At 45.4% G+C, this 20205-nt stretch overlaps 2 protein-coding genes and 1 long non-coding RNA gene across 12 annotated transcripts in view; 1 reads left to right on the top strand and 2 right to left on the bottom strand.

The window, feature by feature from the left end:
* TFIP11 (tuftelin interacting protein 11) overlaps positions 1-4174 on the bottom strand; it is a gene marked incomplete at its 5' end in the record, with an annotated part of 20482 nt that extends 16308 nt beyond the window's left edge. The window contains 4 exon segments of the mRNA NM_001080152.1: positions 1785-2002; positions 2338-2423; positions 3797-3873; positions 4092-4174. Coding sequence (NP_001073621.1) covers positions 1785-1993 — 209 coding nt within the window.
* A 33-nt stretch (positions 4175-4207) lies between these two features.
* On the top strand, positions 4208-6265 carry LOC107970385 (uncharacterized). Its single transcript, XR_001712943.4, has 2 exons — positions 4208-4732; positions 5110-6265. It is a non-coding gene; the product is annotated as an uncharacterized LOC107970385 (long non-coding RNA).
* An 11122-nt stretch (positions 6266-17387) lies between these two features.
* Positions 17388-20205, bottom strand: part of TPST2 (tyrosylprotein sulfotransferase 2) — a 64218-nt gene continuing 61400 nt past the window's right edge. For 6 of the 10 annotated variants that reach the window (XR_010156172.1, XR_010156174.1, XM_009438068.4 and 3 more), the window contains 2 exons: positions 19827-19875; positions 17388-17882 (listed from right to left, as the gene is read on the bottom strand). Coding sequence is in view for 5 of the 10 variants with exons in the window: in XM_009438068.4 (XP_009436343.1) it covers positions 19834-19875 (42 nt within the window). In the remaining 5 variants the exon portion in view is untranslated. Of the gene's footprint in view, positions 17883-19218; positions 19301-19826; positions 19876-19985; positions 20092-20205 lie in introns of those variants that run through there. The other 4 variants (XR_008541693.1, XR_010156173.1, XR_008541694.2 and 1 more) reach the window with 2 other exon arrangements.

Genomic DNA, 20205 nt, shown 5'->3' on the forward strand with positions numbered 1-20205 from the left:
AATTCTAGCTTAGCCTCTGCCTAGTTTTTTTGACCATTAGCCTCAGTCTCTTAATCTGTAAAATGGGGACAATAATGGTACCTTTCTCATAAGGAAAATTAATCCAGGTTTATGAAATAGCCAGGACAAGTAAGCAGCCAAGAGATGTTAGCTATTATTATTATCTTATGATTATGCAATTCTTGTTCCCTGATCTATTTGTCATCCACTTTCAGACTTCCTTGTGGATGAGAAGTTTGGACTAATCTCTATACTCTTTCTCCCCCAGCCTCCTTTGAAAAAGGCACATTCTCAGCTGGGTGTGGTGGCTCACGCCTGTAATCCCAGCACTTTTGGAGGCCGAGGCAGGCGGATGACAAGGTCAAGAGATCCTGGCCAACATGGTGAAACCCCGTCTCTACTAAAAATACAAAAATTAGCTGGGTATGATGGCACGTGCCTGTAGTCCCAGCTACTCGGGAGGCTGAGGCAGGAGAATCGCTTGAATCCAGGAGGCAGAGGTTGCAGTGAGCCAAGATTGAACCACTGTACTCCAGCTGGGCGACAGAGCAAGACTTCATCTCAAAAAAAAAAAAAAAAAGAAAAAGAAAAAGGCACACTCTCAATAGGATAGAGCCTAGAGGCCACAGGTGAGGCCACGGAGGAAAAAACCCCCAACCTGGCACACCCTGGTTGAGTGAGGTTCAGCCAGGGCACACATAACCTTGTGCTGGGGAGAAGACGTGCAGCCTGAATCCTCATCGCCCACCACTATCCTAGACCAGTCCTCCACTCCCTGTGCAGGGACCACTGGCTTGGCCTCCTCACAGTCTTCCACTGTGGCTCCATGCCTATTGAGCACACCAGCAAAAGGGTCTTCTCAAAACATAACCCAGCCCCACATCACACCCTCTCTATCACACACACTATGCTACCCTTCCCCCTCTCTGCTCCAGCCCCCAAGCCTTTCATATCCTTGTGGATACCGTGATGCTTCCCATCAAGGGCCTTTGCATATCGGGACTTCTTCTACCACCGTAGTTACCTTCTGTCAGTCATATCAGCTTAAGGGTCACTTTTCTCCACAGAAATCTTCCTTGACCTCTCAGAATAGGTGAAATGCCCTAAAATGTGTTCTCCCTCATGTCCTCATGTCCCTCATGTCCTACATCACAGTCACAAGTTTGATCATCTGAGTTGTTAATGCCTATTTCCATCTTCTAATGTCTGGGCTCTAGGAAGGCAAGAATGGGTCTATAGCACAGGCCTAATACATAGCAATCGCTTAATAAACACTGATAATTAAATCAGTGAGGCCAGGCGTGGTGGCTCACGCCTGTAATCCCAGCACTTTGGGAGGCTGAGGTGGGTGGATCACTTGAGGTCAGGAGTTCAAGACCAGCCTGGCCAACATGGCAAAACCCCGTCTCTACTAATAATACAAACATTAGCTGGAGGTGGTGGCGTTTGCTTATAATCCCAGCTACTCGGGAGGCTGAGGCATGGGAATCACTTAAACCTGGAAGGTGGAGGTTGCAGCTAGCCAAGATCACGTCACCGCACTCCAACCTGGGCAACAAAGTGAAACCGTGTCTCAAAAAATAATAATAATAAATAGAATAAATCAGTGAAAGAGCAGCACTCTAGCCTAAAGAGGAAACCAGACCTCTCGAGATGATGTCACAGCTAACAGTCTCAACAAGGCCAGGTGAGAAGTATACTTATCAGGGTATCTCCTCCACTCCCTGTCCATCTTCCCCGTCTTCCCTAAAGCAAGGTGAAGCAGCCCCCATGCCAGGCAATACCTTTTGCCTCCAAAGCTGGGCCTCTCATCATCCGAGTCTCGCTCTGCCCACACCCCGTAGGTGGCTTCTTCCTTGGTCTGCCAGTGGCGCTGTCGGTTGGGGTTGAACTCATTCTGGAGATCCCAGTCAGTGATCTCAAAGTTCTCCCGCTCGTCATCATCATCATCAATGCGGCCTTCCCCATCCCGGTATAAGTGGGACAATGACATGGCCAGTCACTAAAGGAAGAGACAAAAAGAGCACAGGCCGTAAGTCCTGGGGGCAGCAGTCGAAGGATTCCTTGTGAGTCTCTATTCCTTGCTGCTTTCAGAACTTTCTCCAAATTCAAAGTCCATTAAAGTTGGCATTACTATTCAATAAAGAAGATATTAAAAACCTACTTTTAGATAACAATCAGTATTAAAACAGGTGAACAAAATACTATTCCTAACAGTCTATGATTCTTTAAAAGTACATATCTCCTTGTCCCAGTCAATATCATAAATATCACACATATTCACACATACACAAACCACACAAAAATAACTAAGTAGGTTATTTTGTACATTATTACCTTAGAAAATGAGTAGGTATCTTCTTAGATCCCAGATTCTTTTTTCTGTTACTGAGGAAAGAATTATATCTGGATCCTTGGTGGTCCTAGGAGAGTGATTTTTTTTAGAATATGCTTTTTGAAATACATTACTTGATGAAACAAAATTTTCAGTTTTCCTCACAAAACATGAATTTCTTCTGATGAGCTGAAAGACTGTAGTAATTATGAACACTATTTTAATAGTCAGATGTCCAGGGATTGATATAGAGAATCTACCCCACAGTAGCTGGGTGACCAGATTCAGTTGTCTTTCTTAAATTGGGATTAACTACTATACCAACCTTAGAGAAGGCTTACAAAGCAAATTCAATGAGTTCAAAATAAGTGCTCAAGAAACGATAGCTTCTACTTTAGTCCCATGATTAGATTAATCATTGTATTAGTCAGGGTTCTCTAGAGCGACATAACTAATGGAATAGACATACATATATAAAGGGGAGCTTATTAACTACTAACTCACACGATCAAAAGGTCCCACAATAGGCTGTCTGCAGGCTGAGGAGCAAGGAGAGCCAGTCAAATTCCAAAGCTGAAGAACTTGAAGTCCAATGTTCGAGGGCAGGAAGCATCCAGCACGGGAGAAAGATGTAGGCTTTCTCTTTTCACATTTTTCTGCCTGCTTATATTCTTGCCGTGCTGGCAGCTGATTAGATTATGCCCACACAGATTGAGGGTGGGTCTGCCTTTCCCCACCCACAGACTCAAATGTTAATCTCCTTTGGCAACACCCACATAGTCACACCCAGGATCAATACTTCGTATCCTTCAATCCAATCAAGTTGACACTCAGTATTTACCATCACAATCATCATTATTATTATGGGACTAGGGAGTAAACTTAGCAAAGTGACTGTAAAATCAGGCAGGCTAAAATCGAAGCCTGAGTTCAAATTCAACTCTATCAGATACCCAGTGTATGAGAATTAAATGCACGTGAAGCGCCAAGCATGGTGCACTATACAATAATACACTCCATAGGTGACAGCAATTGTGATTCTTGTCTTGCTGAAAGCGGCCTTAAGGCACACGGAGTTCACTACTTCCACAGGCAGTGTCAAACTCTGGTCACCTCTGGCAAAACGTTATCTCTGCCTTCTTCTACTCACTGGTGCACCGGTTGGGTGCAACGGGTCCCAACCTCTTCCAGGAGTGTTTAGGACAGAAGGATTTTCAGAAAAGACGGGGAATCTCAAATACATAAAGTTAAATAATACCACTGCCTGCGTGGGCATAGTAAATGGTAATAAGCCCTGAGTAGTCACAAGTTATGAAGCCTTTATCAGTAGATGCTAGGTACATGCTGGTCGCTTGAGACCGATTATCAACTGTCTGCATCAAGACACTTCTGCAAGGTAGGTACCGTTAGTTTTCACGCTTCAGATAAGAAAAAGGAGGTTCAGAGAAGTTAGTAACTTACCCTAGGTTCCACTGCTCATAGGGCTCAAACTCAGGAGTGCTAGAAGTCAGGCCTCGGGCTTGTCTCTCTCTTGCTGTCTAGGTTTGGTGAAGGAGGCTCAGGTTCTTAAATGAACCCAAGCCCTAAATCCCAGTTGACCCCAAGCAGCACCGCCCCTCTCCGTGCCTCGGCAGAGCTGTCTACGAAATGGATTCCCCTCCCCACACCCCAACGGCTTGGACCGAAGCTCGCCTTCCCTGAGCCTTCGTCCCTACTCCCACTGGCGCTGAGTCCCCTTGTGGCCAGCCGTGCTCAACTGTCCGAGGGTCCAGCGTACCAAATTCAGCTTCACAATCCGCGCGAGAAGACGCCGCTCCTACCCCAGAACCCGGAAGCACCGTGGCCGGCGCGCCGGAAATGACGTTAGTCGACAGCGGATGTCCTGCTAGCTGCCAGGGCAGCGTGGGACGCTACGGCGGATATGGCTGCAGAGCGGCCGGCTGGGATCTTAGATAGGAGGGGTGGATTTGCAAGGCCTAGAATAGCTGGGGAGTGGTTTCCCCGCGGAATCGGCCTCCCTGCCGCTCCTGCTTTGTACTGTGACGCTCAGCCTGTGATGACTGGTGTGGAATCCGCTGAGCCACCTTGGCCTAAGGAGACTTTACCACTCTGAGATTGTAAATCTGTAAAATAGAGATGTAGGATTAGCCCATACGGTAGTTGTGGTAAATACTGTGAGACAATAAGGGGCCTGGGACACAGCATTCAAATGGGAATAATGAAGGTCAAGACTGTGATTCCTGTATCTTTGACGCTCTCGGTATAAGCACCGTCGTGGGCACAGGGCAGTGGCCTTTATGCAGGAGTTTAAGAGGGAATGAAGGAATGAATGGGCAAACTCTAGAGTTCCCAAGTATTCTCTCCAGGAGCTGTTTCCATTCTTTTCTTTTCCAGCAGGTTGGTAAATTCATTAATTTATTCATTGATCTAATTAAAATATACTGAGTGCCCCTCACCTGTGCTAGGCCAATGTGATACAATGAGCAGAACAGTCATGGGCCCTCCCTGGGAAGCCCTCACTAGCCCAAGGACTCCTTGTAGACATTTAAGTGTCCACAGGCTCTGGAGTTCCAACCTTGAGTGCAGTTTAGCAGCTGTGGACCTTGGGCAAGTCATTACATCTAAGCCTGTTTTCTCTTCTGCAAAATGGTTAAGGATTCAATAAGATAAAACTGTAGGCAATGAAAACCGTACCTGGTAACAGTAGGTGCTGAAGAAGTGTTAGCTATTAATTTTTGCTTAATTTTTCTCTCTCTGCTCTATGTGATGAAAAGATTCAAGAGGCAATTGTTGGAATGTAAAAAGAGCACGGGACTTGGAGTCAAATACTTAAGTCTACCATCAAGTAGTTGTTAAGAATTAAACAACAATTTTTGTGTACCCAGTTAAATGTGGGCTGCTTAGGAATGATGACTGTGTCTTAATGATCTCTGTATTCCGAGTGACATGTAGAATCATTGTGCCTGACACATAGTATGTACTCAGGAAAGAAATGGAAAATGTGGTTTTAGCATTGAAGGCTGGGAGAGAGGGTCTAACAGACTACAAGCCCTGCCAGGAGCAGAGTAAGGGAAACAAAGGAGAAAAGTGTTTTTAGTCTGTGCCTGAATGTATTTACATCTGTCTGTAGCCCAAAAGCCAAAAGCGTACGTAAGCTTGGCTTTTCTGTAGCTATGTTTATGGCTTTACAGCAGATTTTATGGAGCTGCAATTACTTTGATCATGAGGGACTGATGCTAGTGGATTTACTTCACCAAATGGAACTCACTTTGTGGCTTCTGAAGAAGGGACCTTTGTGGACTGTCATGGAGTAGTTAAGAGTGCAGGCTCTGATTTAGTGATCAGAGTCTGCATTGTCAGGAATGGGACAAAGTGAAGTTATGTGGCACTTGATAGGATGCCCTGAGAAGATTGCAACATCACCCCTGTGATATTCCTGCTGAAGATCCATAACCTGGATGTAATCATGAGGATATATCAGACAAACCCACGTAAAGAGACATGCTGTATACAAAACTGTAATCTTAGAAAGTGCCAAGGTCATGAAAATCAAAGATAGACCCTGGAACTGTTCCAAACTGGAGGGGACCAAAGAGGCATGACAACTAAACACAACACATGATTCTGAACTGGATCTTTTTGCTTGAAAGGAAGTTACAGGGACAGTTGGAAAAGTTTAAATGGGGCCTATGATGCCATGGTAATGATGTGTCCGTGTTAATTTCCTGATTTTCATGGTTGCCTGTAAGTTACATCAGAGGATGTTCTTGTTTGTTGGAAAGTAAATCAATGTATTTGGCAGGGGATAAGGCATCAAATGGTCACCTTAATTTCAAATTATTACAGGGAAAATGTTTCTCTCTGTACTTAATAACTTTTTTGCAATTTCTTAAAATGAAAGCTCTGGAGTAAAAACTTCAAGGATCCAAATCTCCACTTTGCTACTTCTTAGGTATGGGCCCGAGGGCAGGTTGCTTCACCTCTCTACACCTCAATTTTTCCATCTGTAGATTGGGGATAATGACAGTACTGATCTAAGAGAGTTGTTTTCAGAAAAACAAAAACAGAAAGTGATAATTAGTGCATGTAAAGCTCCTGGCATGGTAAGAGCTTTCTAAATGATTGTGGCTATATTCTTATTTATTTATTTATTGAGACAGAGTCTCACTCTGTCGCCCAGGCTAGAGTGCAGCAGCACAATCTTCGCTCATTTGCAACCTCTACCTCCCAGATTCAAGTGATTCTCATGCCTCAGCCTCCCGAGTAGCTGTCATTACAGGCGCAGCTGTAGTGATTCTCATGCCTCAGCCTCTCGAGTAGCTGGCGTTACGCCGCCACACCCAGCTAATTTTTGTTTTTTTATTTGTTTTAATTTTTTTTCCCCCCAGACAGAGTCTCACTGTGTCACCCAGGCTGGAGTGCAGTGGCACGATCTCAGCTCACTGCAACATATGCTTCCTGGGTTCAAGCAATTCTCCTGTCTCAGCCTCCTGAGTAGCTGGGATTACAGGTGTGCGCCACCACGCCTGGCTACTTTTTGTATTTTTATTAGAGATGGGGTTTCAACATGTTGGCCAAGCTGGTTTCGAACTCCTGACCTCGTGATCCACCTGCCTTGGCCTCCCAAAGTGCTGGGATTACAGGCGTGAGCCACTGCGCCAGCCTTCATTTTTAAAAACCCAATGTCATACCCCTTTCAGTCTCAAAAATCCATGGTTTTTCAGGATTTCTGGGATCAAATGCCCAGCCTTTGAAAAACAAGGAAAAGTTTTACAAGGCAACCAGAGCTTTAGATTCAAGGTCTCATATCTATCGTGATCTCCTGTCATTTCCCAGAGGGGAAAAAAAAAAAACAAAAACATTGCTTTGAGATTTGGGAACATCCACACTCATTTCTACATTCCCAATGAGGTGCTCAGACATGTGGCCTTCGCAGAAGGGGTTGCCAAAGCAACAAGGCTCCTTGGGCAGAAGGAGTCTGGCAGGGCCCTCCAGCACTCATGGGTCTATACCTCTCTTTTCGCAGCTGAGGCGGTGGGGGAGCCCCTGGCAGAGTGGAGGTGCCAGCACCACACAGTGAGTTTAAGGACAGGGCCAGGCCTGAAACCCAGGAGCTCAAACTCCCAGAGAGGTGCTTTCTTTGCAAAACCATGCATGGGTCCCACATCATGATTCCTGTGTGTTCAGGGCCACAGAGCCAAACTCTGCAGACATCATCTCTTTGATTCTTCAACCTTCTAAGGTAGTTTGTTATAACCCCAGAGTCCACATTCCTAACCTCTTATTTCTACAGCCTATGCCATACAGCACACTTTCCATATTGCCTACAAAAGATTTGGGGAAAAAAATATCCTCACTTAGTTACAACTTTAAATAGGTTGGTACCATAGAAACAATCCATAAGTGGCATTTCAAAGCTGATATATTTAAAGACTAGCACATGTACTTTTTCTAGGACAGTGACATTATACAGTTGCACATGGCTTATTCTTATTTTGCATTTTGTCCCAAAAATATATATGGTGTCCTGAACTTGGCAGAATTGAGAACCCAGATCAGCTGAGATTAGCAATTTGATTTCCCTCTAAATGTTTCTTACAGATGGTTTCTACCCTACTTATCTTTCAAGAATTCGTGAAGACTCTATCCTTATATGGAAAGCTGGAACATGAGGTTCCTTAGGCTCGGGGTGTTATCTGTAAATTAAATATCCGCAAAACACAGTAAGGGGAGAAACCACAGCCTTCATCATTCATTTATTCATTTGTCATTAACAAATATTTAATGAGTACCTACGTGTTATCTATTGCAGTATAACAATTACCTCCAAACCTAGCAGCTTGCAACACCAGTAAACATTATCTCACATAATTTCTTTTGGTAGGAATTTGAGAGTGGCTTAGCTGGGTGGTTCTGACTCAGGGTCTTTCATGGGGTTGCAGCCATCTGAAGGCTTGACCAGGGCTGGATGACCAACTTCCAAGGTGCTTCTCTCACATAGCTGGCAAACTGGTGCTGGTTGTTGGCAGGTTTCAGTTTCTTGCCATGTGAGCCTCTAAACATGGTTACCAAGTGTCGTTATGACATAGTGGCTAGCTTCCCTCAAAATGAGCAAAGCAAGAGAGAGCAAGGCAGAAGCCACAAGGTCTTTTATGGCCTAGTCTTGGAGTCACACTGTCATTTCTGCAATATCTTTTTTTTTTTTTTTTTTGAGACTGAGTTTTGCTCTGTCATCTAGGCTGTAGTACAGTGGCGTGATCTCGGCTCACTGCAACTTCTGCCTCCCAGGTTCAGGCAATTCTCCTGTCTCAGCCTCCTGAGTAGGTGGGACTACAGGCGCATGCCACCACACCCAGCTAATTTTTGTATTTTTATTAGAGACGGGGTTTCACCATATTGGTCAGGCTGGTCTTGAACTCCCGACCTCAGGCAATCCACCTGCCTCAGCCTCCCAAAGTGCTGGGATTACAGGCATGGGGCACCACGCCTGGCCCATTTCTTTTTTTATTTTATTTTTTATTTTTATTTATTTATTTATTTATTTTTTGAGATGGAGTCTCGCTCTGTCACCGGGCTGGAGTGCAGAGGCACAATCTCAGCTCACTGCAACCTCCACCTCCCAGGTTCAAGCAATTCTTCTGCCTCAGCCTCCCGAGTAGCTGGGACTACAGGTGTGCGTCACCATACCCAGCTAATTTTTATATTTTTAGTAGAGATGGGGGTTTCACCATGTTGGCCAGGATGGTCTTGATCTCTTGACCTCGTGATCGACCCGCCTCGGCCTCCCAAAGTGCTGGGATTACAGGTGTGAGCCACCGTGCCCGGCTGCGCCTGGCCCATTTTTGCAATATCTTATTGGTTACACATTCAGCCCTATATAGGGTTGCCAGATGTAGTAAATAAAAATACAGGATGCCCAATTAAACTTGAAGTTTAGATAAAACAATGAATAATAGTATATGTATGTCTCGTAAAATATTGCGAAATACTAAAAAATTATCTGAAATTCAAATTTAACCACCATCCTGTATGGAACCCTAACCCTATTCAGTGCACAAAGGAAAAACATGCCAAAGTGGGTGTGAATACCAGGAGGCCAGGTTCACTGGGGGCCATCTTGGAAGCTGGCTTCTACAACCCTAACATGCTGGGCATGGTAGACTATGGGAATAAATGGTAAACAATGAAAAATAATGATTCCTGTTCTCATGCAGTTTGTAGCCTGTTGAATAAAATCAACTTGAATCAACCCAGCAGGAAAATAAATACAAAACCTTAACTATTATAAAAGTGCTTCAGAGAGAAATAGCTGATGCTTGGGACAACGATGGGGTCCTCATCAAAATAGCCATTTTTTTTTTTTTTTTTTTTTGAGACAGGGTCTTGCTCTGTCTCCCAGGCTGGAGTGCAGTGGCATAATCATAGCTCACTGCAGCCTCAACCTCCTGGGCTCAAGTAATCCTCCTGCCTCAGCCTTTCGAGTAGCTTGGACTACAGGCTGCAGTAGCCAAACTCAGCTAATTTTTTAAGATCTTTTTGTAGCGATGAGGGCTCACTATGTTGCCCAGGCTGGTCTTGAACTCCTGGCTTCAAGTGATCCACCTTGGCCTCCCAAAGTGTTGGGATTATAGGCGTGAGACACCTCACCTAGCCCACTTTTGCTTTATAGATTTGAGTTTTTACATGTGATTTGATTTGTCTCTATGGGCGTATAAGGGGTATATGGAGGGTTCTCTTGCTAAAATAAGGAAATAAAACCCTGAAATGCAAGGTTTTGAATCTTAGCAAAATCCGTAAGCACACACAAATGAATGCACATAAACATGGCGAAAACTGAATAAGGTCTGTAGTCTAGTTAACAGTTTTTACTAATGCTAATTTCCTGGTTTTGCTATTGCACTACAGTTGCATCAGATATCAGCATTGGGGGAAGCCAGGTGAAGGACACATGGAACCCTTTGCACCACTTTTTCCACTTCACATGAGTCTACAATTATTTCCAAATAAAAAGTTAATAAACAACCCATTAAAAAAAAAGCAGCTGTTGTTTGGAAATGGAAACAAGGTTAGATCAAAATAATCCAGACTTGGCGGGGTGCGGTGGCTCATGCCTGTAATCCCGGCACTTTGGGAGGCCGAGGTGGGTGGATCACCTGCGGTCAGGAGTTCAAGACCAGCCTGACCAATATGGCAAAACCCCATCTCTACCAAAAATACAAAAATTAACTGGGCGTCGTGGCATGTGCCTGTAGTCCCAGCTCCTTGGGGGGCTGAGACTGGTAAGTTGCTTGAATCCAGGAGGCGGAGGTTGCAGTGACCCGAGATATCGCCACCGCACTCCAGCCATGATAGAGCAAGACTCAGTATCAAAAAAAAAAAAAAAAAAAATCCAAATTCATGAAAGGACTGGAGGAGGGCCTGATGTGGTGGAACCAGGGATTCTGTCTGAAGAAAAAGAATTCTTTTTTTTTTTTGAGATGGAGTTTCGCTCTCGTTGCCCAGGCTGGAGTGCAATGGTACAATCTCGGCTCACTGCAACCTCCACTTCCCGGGTTCAAGCCATTCTCCTGCCTCAGCCTCCCAAGTAGCTGGGATTACAGGCATGGGCCACCACGGCCAGCTAATTTTGTGTTTTTAGTAGAGATGGGGTTTCTCCATGTTGGTCAGGCTGTTCTTGAACTCCCTACCTCAGGTGATCCGCCCACCTAGGTCTCCCAAAGTGCTGGCATTACAGGTGTGAGCCACCATGCCCAGCAGGAATGGAATGCTTATTGTTAATTATCCTGAGCAGTGTGGGTTTAGAACACAGAATGAGGCCAACTTTGAGGACAGGGGTAAGAGGTGTCCTTCTGGTTCTGGGCCCAGATGTGGGGTCCGGAGAGGCCTGGAACACTTCCATTGGTAGGACCAGTTGTCCCTGGTCCCAAGGAACAGGCTGGGGAAACCCTCAAAGAAGCCTGGGTTTTTTGGTGACCTAGCCTCTTAATTTAAATAGTAGACGAAAGAAATGTTTTCATTTTCTACCCCAAAATGAAGAAAGGGAACATTCTGGTGACATTGGTGTATCCCAGAGATCTGAAAGCCATTTGCTGACCCACAATTGAGGCTGATCAATTGTTTTTTAAGGATAACTGTGGCCAATTGTTGATGGATTTTCTGTTGTTGTTGTGGTTTGTTGTTTTTTGAGACAGGGTCTCGCTCTGTCAACCCAGGCTGGAGTGCAGGCAGTGGCACAGTCAAGGCTCACTGCAGCCTTGTCCTGCTGGGCTTAAGTGGTCCTCCCACCTCAGCCACCTAAGTAGCTGGGACTACAGGTGCTTGCCACCATGCCCAGCTAATATATTTTTTTGAGACGGAGTCTCACTCTGTCGCCCAGGCCGGAGCGCAGTGGCACCATCTCGGCTCACTGCAACCTTTGCCTCCCAGGCTCAAGTGATTCTCCTGCCTCAGCCTCCTGAATAGCTGGGATACAGGCGTGAGCCACCACGCCCAGCTAATTTTTTTGTTTTGTTTTCTTTTGAGACAGGGTCTCACTCTGTCACCCAGATTGGAGTGCAATGCCTCAATCTTGGCTCACCACCACAACCTCTGCCTCCCAGGCTCAAGCGATTCTCCTGTCTCAGCCTCCTGAGTAGCTGGGATTACAGGCGTGCGCCACTACCACCCAGCTACTTTTTTTGTATTTTTAGTAGAGAGGAGATTTCACCATGTTGGCCAGGCTGGTCCTGAACTCCTGACCTCAAGATGATCCACCCGCCTTGGTCTCCCAAAGTGCTGCGATAACAGGTGTGAGCCACCACACCCAGCGCCCCGCTAATTTTTTTTTTTTTTTTGTATTTTTAGTAGAGACGGGTTTTTACCATGTTGGCCAGGCTGATCTCAAACTCCTGACCTCAGGTGATCCGCCCGCCTCAGCCTCCCAAAGTGCTGGGATTATAGGCATGAGCCACCACACCCAGCTCGAGCTAATTTTTTAAACTTTTTGTAGAGACAAGGTCTCATTATTTTGCCCAGGCTGGTCTCGAACTCCTGGACTCTTGTGACATTTGTTCAGGGGGAAGCCAACACCATGTATGAAGTTTAACCACCCTGAGATGGCCATGTCCTGAAGAAGCCCAGTCTAGCCATGCGGAGAGACTACATGCATAAGAGGTACCCCACTAAGCCTCTAGATGCTCCAACCATCCCAGCCGAGGTACCAGACAAATGAATGAAGAAATCTTCAGCTGCCATCTGACTAGAGAACCACCAGCTCACTCTAGTTAATTCCCAAAACTGAGCGTTTTTTTTTTTTCTTTCAGACAAGGTTTCACTCTGTCCCCCGGGCTGGAGTGCAGTGGCATAATCACAGCTCACTGCAGCCTCCACTTCCCAGGCTCAAGTGATTCTACCTCAGCCTCCCCAGTAGCTGGGACTACAGGCACATGCCACCGGGCCATTTTTTTTTTTTTTTTTTTCTAGAGACCAGGGTTTCACCATGTTGCGCAGGCTGGTCTTGAATTTCTGGGCTCAAGTGATCCTCCTGCCTTGGCCTCCCAACTTACTGGGATTACAGGCCACTGGGATTACAGTTCTAGCCACTGCACCCGGCTAGAACTGAGAGATTTAACAAGTTGTGGCCAGGCGCGGTGGCTCACGCATGTAATGCCAGCACTTTGGGAGGCCAAGGCAGGTGAATCACCTGAGGTCAGGAGTTCGAGACCAGCCTGGCCAACATGATGAAACCCCATCTTTACTAAAAATACAAAAATTAGCCAGGTGTGGTGGCGGGTGCCTGTAATCCCAGCTACTCTGGAGGCTGAGGCAGGAGAATTGCTTGAACCCAGGAGGCGGAGGTTGCAGTGAGCCAAGATCACAGCATTGCACTCCAGCCTGGGTGACAAGAGTGAAACTCTCTCAAAAAAACATACAAACAAACAAACAAAAAAACAAGTTGTTTTAAGTCACTCAGTTTGGGGCTGCTTGGTTGGGCCACAAGAGATGAGTGGAACAATGAATGAGACTGGATGTCCTCTGCTACCCAATGACTGGCAACCATGAGCTTCCTGGGTCTGTAATTCCATCAGCTGTCCATCCCTTACCCTGGAAGGGTAGAGGATTTATTCTTTGGGTAGACATAGGTTAAGAGTTTTTTTGTTTTTGTTTTTGTTTTTTGTTTTCAATGAAAAATTGCCAAGCCCTTTGGAGGCCCTGATGGCTCAACCAGGTTGGTGGCTGCTAACGACAGTGAAGATCTATATTCAGTCCATCTGGCACATGTGCAGAAGACCCTTCTCCAACCCCAGATCATGACTACAAATGGCTATCAGTTGGATAAACATACATCCTGATGAGAAGATATGGTTGGTTCATCACAACCTTTTATTTCACAATATTAATAGTAATCATTATAGCTACCATTTATTAAGCCTTCACCATGGGGCTGTTAAGTCTTCATTGCTTAGCTTTACTAAACTAGATAATGTGTTTGCTTATCTCATGGATTTCTCTTAACCATCCCCTGAGATCCCCCTATAGTTCTTATCCCTTTACCCCCATTTTACAGAAGAGGAAAAATGAGGCTCAGAGAAGGGGAGTCACTTGGCCATAGTCGCACAGTTGGAAAGTGGTAGAGCCAGGATGAGACGCTAATTCTGACTCCAAAGCTAGTTATATATAATAATAGCACCCAAGTAATGTATAGATTACCATGTTTTCACGTATGGCAAATTAAGGAATCAGAATGAATGATGCATGCTGCCCAAGCTGGACAGAGGATGGGCCAGGGCACCAGTGACGGCTGACCCACTGCTCCATGGAACCCCCAAGAAAGGCTCTAGAACAAAGCTCTGATTTCACAGTGAGATTAAAATTCTGCCCAAATCAGGGTACATGGGTGGAATTCATCAGAAAAGTTAATATGTATGCCTTTCACCCCAGCAATTCTAATTCTCATTTTGCAGAGACTCACTCATACAGTGGCATCAAGAGGTTATATGTGCAGGAGAACGTCCACTGCAGCTTTGCCAGTAGCGATGAAAACTGCTAACAGCCTAAGGGCCTGGCCAAAGTGGAACGCTCAAAAAAGATGGTTTGCTCTAGAACAGGCAGCTGGTAAAAGGAGTGGTGTTAGATCAGCACATGTTCACATCAGAAATGCTCCAGGAGCCAGGTGCGGTGGCTCATGCCTGTAAACCCAACTCTTTGAGAGGCTGAGGCAGGATTGCTTGAGCCTAGGAGTTTGAGACCAGCCTGGGCAACATAGTGATGCCCCTCTTTACAAAAAATAAAAAGTTAGGTAGGTGTCATGGTCCAGCTACTCAGGAGGCTGAGGTGAAAGGACTGCTTGAGCCCAGGAGTTAGAGGTTGCAGTGAGCTGTGTTTGCAGGAGTTAGAGGTTGCAGTGAGCTGTGTTTGCAGGAGTTAGAGGTTGCAGTGAGCTGTGTTTGTGCCACTGCACTGCAGCCTGAGCAGCCAAGCGGGACTCTGTCTCCAAAACAAACAAACAAACAATCCTCCAGAGCAATCTGTTAAATTACATTTTGGAATAACCTATTCAAAATGGTTTTTTCCATACGTCTTTAAGATGATAATATTTATATGTTCAAAAATTTAAAGTCTGGAAGACTATGTACAAACAGAAAATGGTAGCATTACCTTTAGGAGCTATTGAGAGGAAGTACAAATAGAGCCACTTGCCTTCTTACTATCAATTCTGATTGTCCCATGTTTTATAATATATTCATGTAGTACTCTAAACAAAATCTTTTCAGATCAAATCAGGGGAGATGAAATGAGAGTGGATTCTGAGCCTAGTTTTTTTCAGGGAACAAGACCCAGTGCTACCACTTAGGGGCTAGAAACGGAAATTGTATTTATTTTATTTTGTTTTATTTATTTTATTTTTGAGATGGAGTCTCACTCTGTTGCCCAGGCTGGAGTGTACTAGCACGATCTTGGTTCACTGCAACCTCTGCCTCCTGGGTTCAAGCAATTCTCCTGCCTCAGCCTCCCAAGTAGCTGCAACTACAGGCATGCGCCACGACGCCCAGCTAATTTTTGTATTTTTAGTAGATGGGGTTTCGCCACGTTGGCCAGGCTGGTCTGGAACTCCTGACCTCAGCTTATCTGCCCACCTCAGCCTCCCGAAGTGCTGGGATTACAAGCATGAGCCACCAGGCCCGGCCTCTTTATTTTCTTTCAGTGTTTTCCCAGGAAGTTCTCTGAACATCCAGGGTCTTCACAGATGGACTTCTCATAAAAGGTAACTCCTGGAACCAGACATAAATTTTTTTTTGGTGTGTGTGGTGATGGGATACATAGCTGTCGCCAGATTCTCAAAGGGACAGTGTCACACTTAACAGAGCAAGGAGAGTAATCGGTGATTGGTGAATGATCATGTATCAGGACTGTGTGTCAAACATTTAAAAAATAAAAAGTAATTGCTGAAGAAATGAACAAAAAGGGTCACACCTTCAAAAAAGCCTAATTTCCATTCCAGAGCAATCTCAAGACAAGGAAAAATAAGAGCTGCTTCACACTGAGAGCTTATCTGGTATCAAGGACCACCGCCAATGTCATCCATTAGCCATCCCCAATAAACCCATGAAGTTCAGCCTGAACAGCATAGAAAGACCTCATCTCTACAAAAAAAAAAAAAATTAAAAGGTAGCCAGGTGTGGTGGCACATGCCCAGCTACTCAGGAGGCTAAGATGGGAGGATCACCTGACCCTAGGAGACCGAGGCTGCAGTGAGCTATGATCACGCCACTGTACTCTAGCCTGAGTGACAGAGCGAGATTCTGTCTAAACACACACATACACACCATGAAGTTTTAACTTCCCCATTTTACAGATGAAGAGACAAAGTCTCAAGCCATACAGCCAGTAGGTCAGCCTGACTCCAAAAACCCATGCCCCAAGCCACAATAAGTCACTGCTTTCCAAAAGCCTCATATTATCATGAGATATAAGGCAAGGAGGTATGGGTAAAACACCTTAACCCTTAAAGATACAAACTTATTGTAGGCCCAGTTGGTCCCTCAGCATTTGGGGACTGTGCTATAAGGGTTAACTCAGCAGGCTTGAAGTGTCCAAACCCAGCACATCTCAAAGAAAAAACTGGCCTTAATGGGCTCCTGGGAGATAACCTCTAAGTCCTTGGAATATCCTCCCAAGTAAGGGTGTCTTTGTATACCTCAGGCCTTGGGCCATACCAGGCCAGATAGTTTGTGCTAATAATGTGATTTATGGTGGGGACCTTGGGCCATGCTGTATCATTTTGACCTCTGGAGCAGCTGGTGATTAAGTAACTAAAGTCGGTCATGTGATTGCCCTATGTGACTGACATGCAATAAAAACCTAGACCCCAAGGCTAGGGTGAGCTTTCTGGCTGGTAATATTTAGTACGTGTTGTCACATATCATTGCTGGGAAAATTAAGTGTGTCTGTAAGACTCTACCAGGAGATGACAACTGGAAGCTTGAGGCTGGTCTCTCCCGGACTCTGCCCTATGCACCTTTTTCTTTTGTTGATTTTATTTTGAGATGGAGTCTTGCTCTGTCACCCAGGCTGGAGTATAATGGCGCGATCTCCGCTCACTGCAACCTCCGCCTCCCAGGTTCAAGCCTCCCGAGTAGCTGGGATTACAGGTGCACACCACCACGCCCAGGTAATTTTTGTATTTTTAGTAGAGACGGGGTTTCACCATGTTGGCCAGGCTGGTCTCGAACTCCTGACCTCAGGCGATCTGCCTGCCTTGGCCTCCCAAAGTGCTGGGATTACAGGCATGAGCCACTCCACCCGGCCTCTTTTGCTGATTTTAATGTTTATCCTTTTGCTGTAATAAACCATAACCATAAGGATAACAGCTCTTCTGAATTCTGAGTTCTTCTAGCCAATCATCGATCCTGGGGGTGGCCCTGGGGACCCTGACACAGGAATTCGGCTGTGCCTTACATGCACCTATATTCTCCAGCTTTTTGCTCATCACAAATCTACCTGACAAAATCCAGTATGGAAAGAAAAAAAAAAAAAAAACCCTATTCATTCAGTAAAGTAAGGCACAAACAAATGAGCCTCTGTTCACTTTATTCAAAGAGTATTTTTTTTCTCTGTGAAACTAGGTAGAACTGAGGAGGAATCAAAGAAAGCCTCATATATTAAACTCTTAAATAGATTCTTTGAATTCAAAGTAAGGGTCAATAGGAGAAGCACAGGTTGTGGGCCTTGTCCCAGCAAACAAAGCCACCAAGGCAGTCCTGCAAATTAAGGAGGATGGCAAATCTGTCTCTTAAAAAAAAGTTCTTGAGGGGAAAAATATAAAATACCTAAGTTTCAAAAGCCGGACTACTTCCATACCCTTCATTCTCTACCCTGGAGTGTCCAGAGATAGAGAGTTTCAAGGTACGTTTTCAATGATTCAGCTTTTGCAAACATATGCAAATACATTCCTCATCAGCAGTCCTGTTTTGGCGATTAATAGCAAGCAATATGCTTGGATTAGAGGTCCGATTTCCACTTAAATGCATTTTCTTCTCTTCTTGGCAATGAAGTCATTTGCGGAGATCTGAAAGTGGGGAAGACTGTGTTAGGCTCAGAGTAACAATTCTGAAATAGATCATTTATATTTATACATGTGATTGCAGAACATACTGTCTTCATCCATTCGCATAAGCATGTAATGTTTTAAGAATGCATCCCAGATGGCCAGAGAGAGTTTAAATTTAAAAACGTTTCCTGGGTTCTTCCCCACATCTCATCTTGCATCCACTTGACCTCAAATATACACTTTTCTTATGGACACAGAGCAAATGACAGTGATTATGTGATAAATACTGATGAATTCTTGGAGGCAAGAGAAGGACTCATGTTTGTTCAAGGCCAACTCTGTACCCAGGATCAGCTAAAGCACCTCTATATGGTATCTCATTCGAACAGTAAAACAAGTAACAAATCTGCTTTTGTCAATGAGAAGGTCCAGGATTCTACTAATGATCTGCAGAAAGGGAGCGAGGGAACAGTTAGTGAGGAACAGGGAGGAAAGCTGTTTTTCATAAGAGGGTTCTTTTCTTTGGAATAGAACTATGGGATCTTGGGTAGGTGTGGTGGCTCATGCCTGTAATCCCAGCACTTTGGGAGGCTGAGGCGGGCAGATCACTTGAGGCCAGGAGTTTGAGACCAGCCTGGCCAACATGGTGAAACCCCGTCTCTACTAAAAATACAAAAATTAGCTGGGTGTGGTAGCGCACACTTGTAACCCCAGCTACTTGGAAGGCTGAGGCACGAGAGTCACTTGAACCCCAGAAGGTGGAGATTGCTGTGAGCTGAGATCGTGCCACTGCACTCCAGCCTGGGGAACAGGGTGAGACTCTGTCTCAAAAACAAAAACTCTGGGATCTTAGTGCAACTCAAGATGGGAACCCTGATAATGACAGAGTCCTTGCAGGTTGGAGCAAAGTAAATTGAAAGAAAAACTAAAACATATGCTGATTGTTTAAAAATAGATAAAGAGACTAAAAATAAGAGTCCAAGCTGGAAGGTGTTTCCATGTAAAATAACCTCTCTTGAGGTTTCCTTTAACCTGATCATAGAGGCTGGGGGACAGAAGGAAGTGAGGTCACTCATGCAGCCTTAACTCCAGTGCCCAAGTCCACAGCGAGGGCCCAGCACTTCACGGTTTCCAAGCACTCCCACCTGGGCCAGCTCACGCCATCTCATGGCCAACCTCAGAGGTGGGCAATGATGAATCCCCATTCTCCAGATGAAGAAAACAGGGGCTGAAGGAAGTTAAACCTGGAGATCTCAAATCTTTGAATTACCAAGTTCAAAAAATCCCTTTCCCCACCCCTTAGTAGAATATGGATGGATAAATGTGCACTTAAAATCATTCACTAAAAGCAAACCTGGGAGGAATTCTGTCCCTTGGTGGCTGTGTAGCCTTGGGCAAGTCAAAGCCCTTCCTTCTCTGTGCTTTGGTTTTCTCTTCTGTAAAATGGAATGATCATGTCATCCGCCTCCCAAGGATGCTGAGGGTTAAATGAGTAACACGGGACCAGTACCTGGCCCAACGGCCATGGGGGTTACTCTTAGAACAGAACGACTTGTGACTGTTATTAGAACATTAATTGCTTTGGCCCAACGCTGACGCTGCTTTTAGAAGCCAGACTGGCAGACAGCATTCTGTGCAAACATGGTTCCAGAATCTCCCCCTCCCCCATCATACTGGTGCTTCCTGCCCCGTCCCCAGTGTCAGACAAACCTTTTTCTGGTTGGTTCAGCGTTAATCCCTCTCCCTGTCCTTGATCCAGAGCTAGAAAACTAAGCCTTGATTCTATAAATAGCACCCCCAGTCTGTCACCATGGAAACCTCTGATGGGGCTGGGTCAGCCCACCCTAGTGGACATGTCTACCCCAGGGAGGCTCTGGAAGGATAGAAAAGTGGCTTTTCAGAAAAGTGGCTCCGGGGCCACCCAGAAGCAGCGGGAACCCCCAGTGAAGTCCACAGGCTTACCTGGAAATCACGAGCTTCCTAAGTGGGAGGAGGTGCTGCTCTGGTTCACCTGGACAAAGACAATACACAGAAGAAGGGGTCACGGCCAGGTGAGGGATGCCTCGCTGTCTTGAGGCTCGCCCCTCGGCATCACTGAGTCATGCACATGCTTATTCACGGAGTATTTACTGTACATCTACTATGTGCCAGGTGCTGGGATAGCGTGGTGAGCAGGACAGACCCAAACCTAGGATCACGGAACTTACGTTCGAGTTGAAGAAAGAGCCTATTGAACACGCACAGATGCAAGAAAATGTCAAACTTGGGCAATGTAACAGGCTGCTATGAGTGATCAGTATCTGTGCTACTTCAAAAACGGTGGCCAGGAAAGGACTCTACA

Source organism: Pan troglodytes, chromosome 23 (assembly GCF_028858775.2).
Source record: "Pan troglodytes isolate AG18354 chromosome 23, NHGRI_mPanTro3-v2.0_pri, whole genome shotgun sequence".
Classification (NCBI taxonomy): Eukaryota; Metazoa; Chordata; class Mammalia; order Primates; family Hominidae; genus Pan; species Pan troglodytes.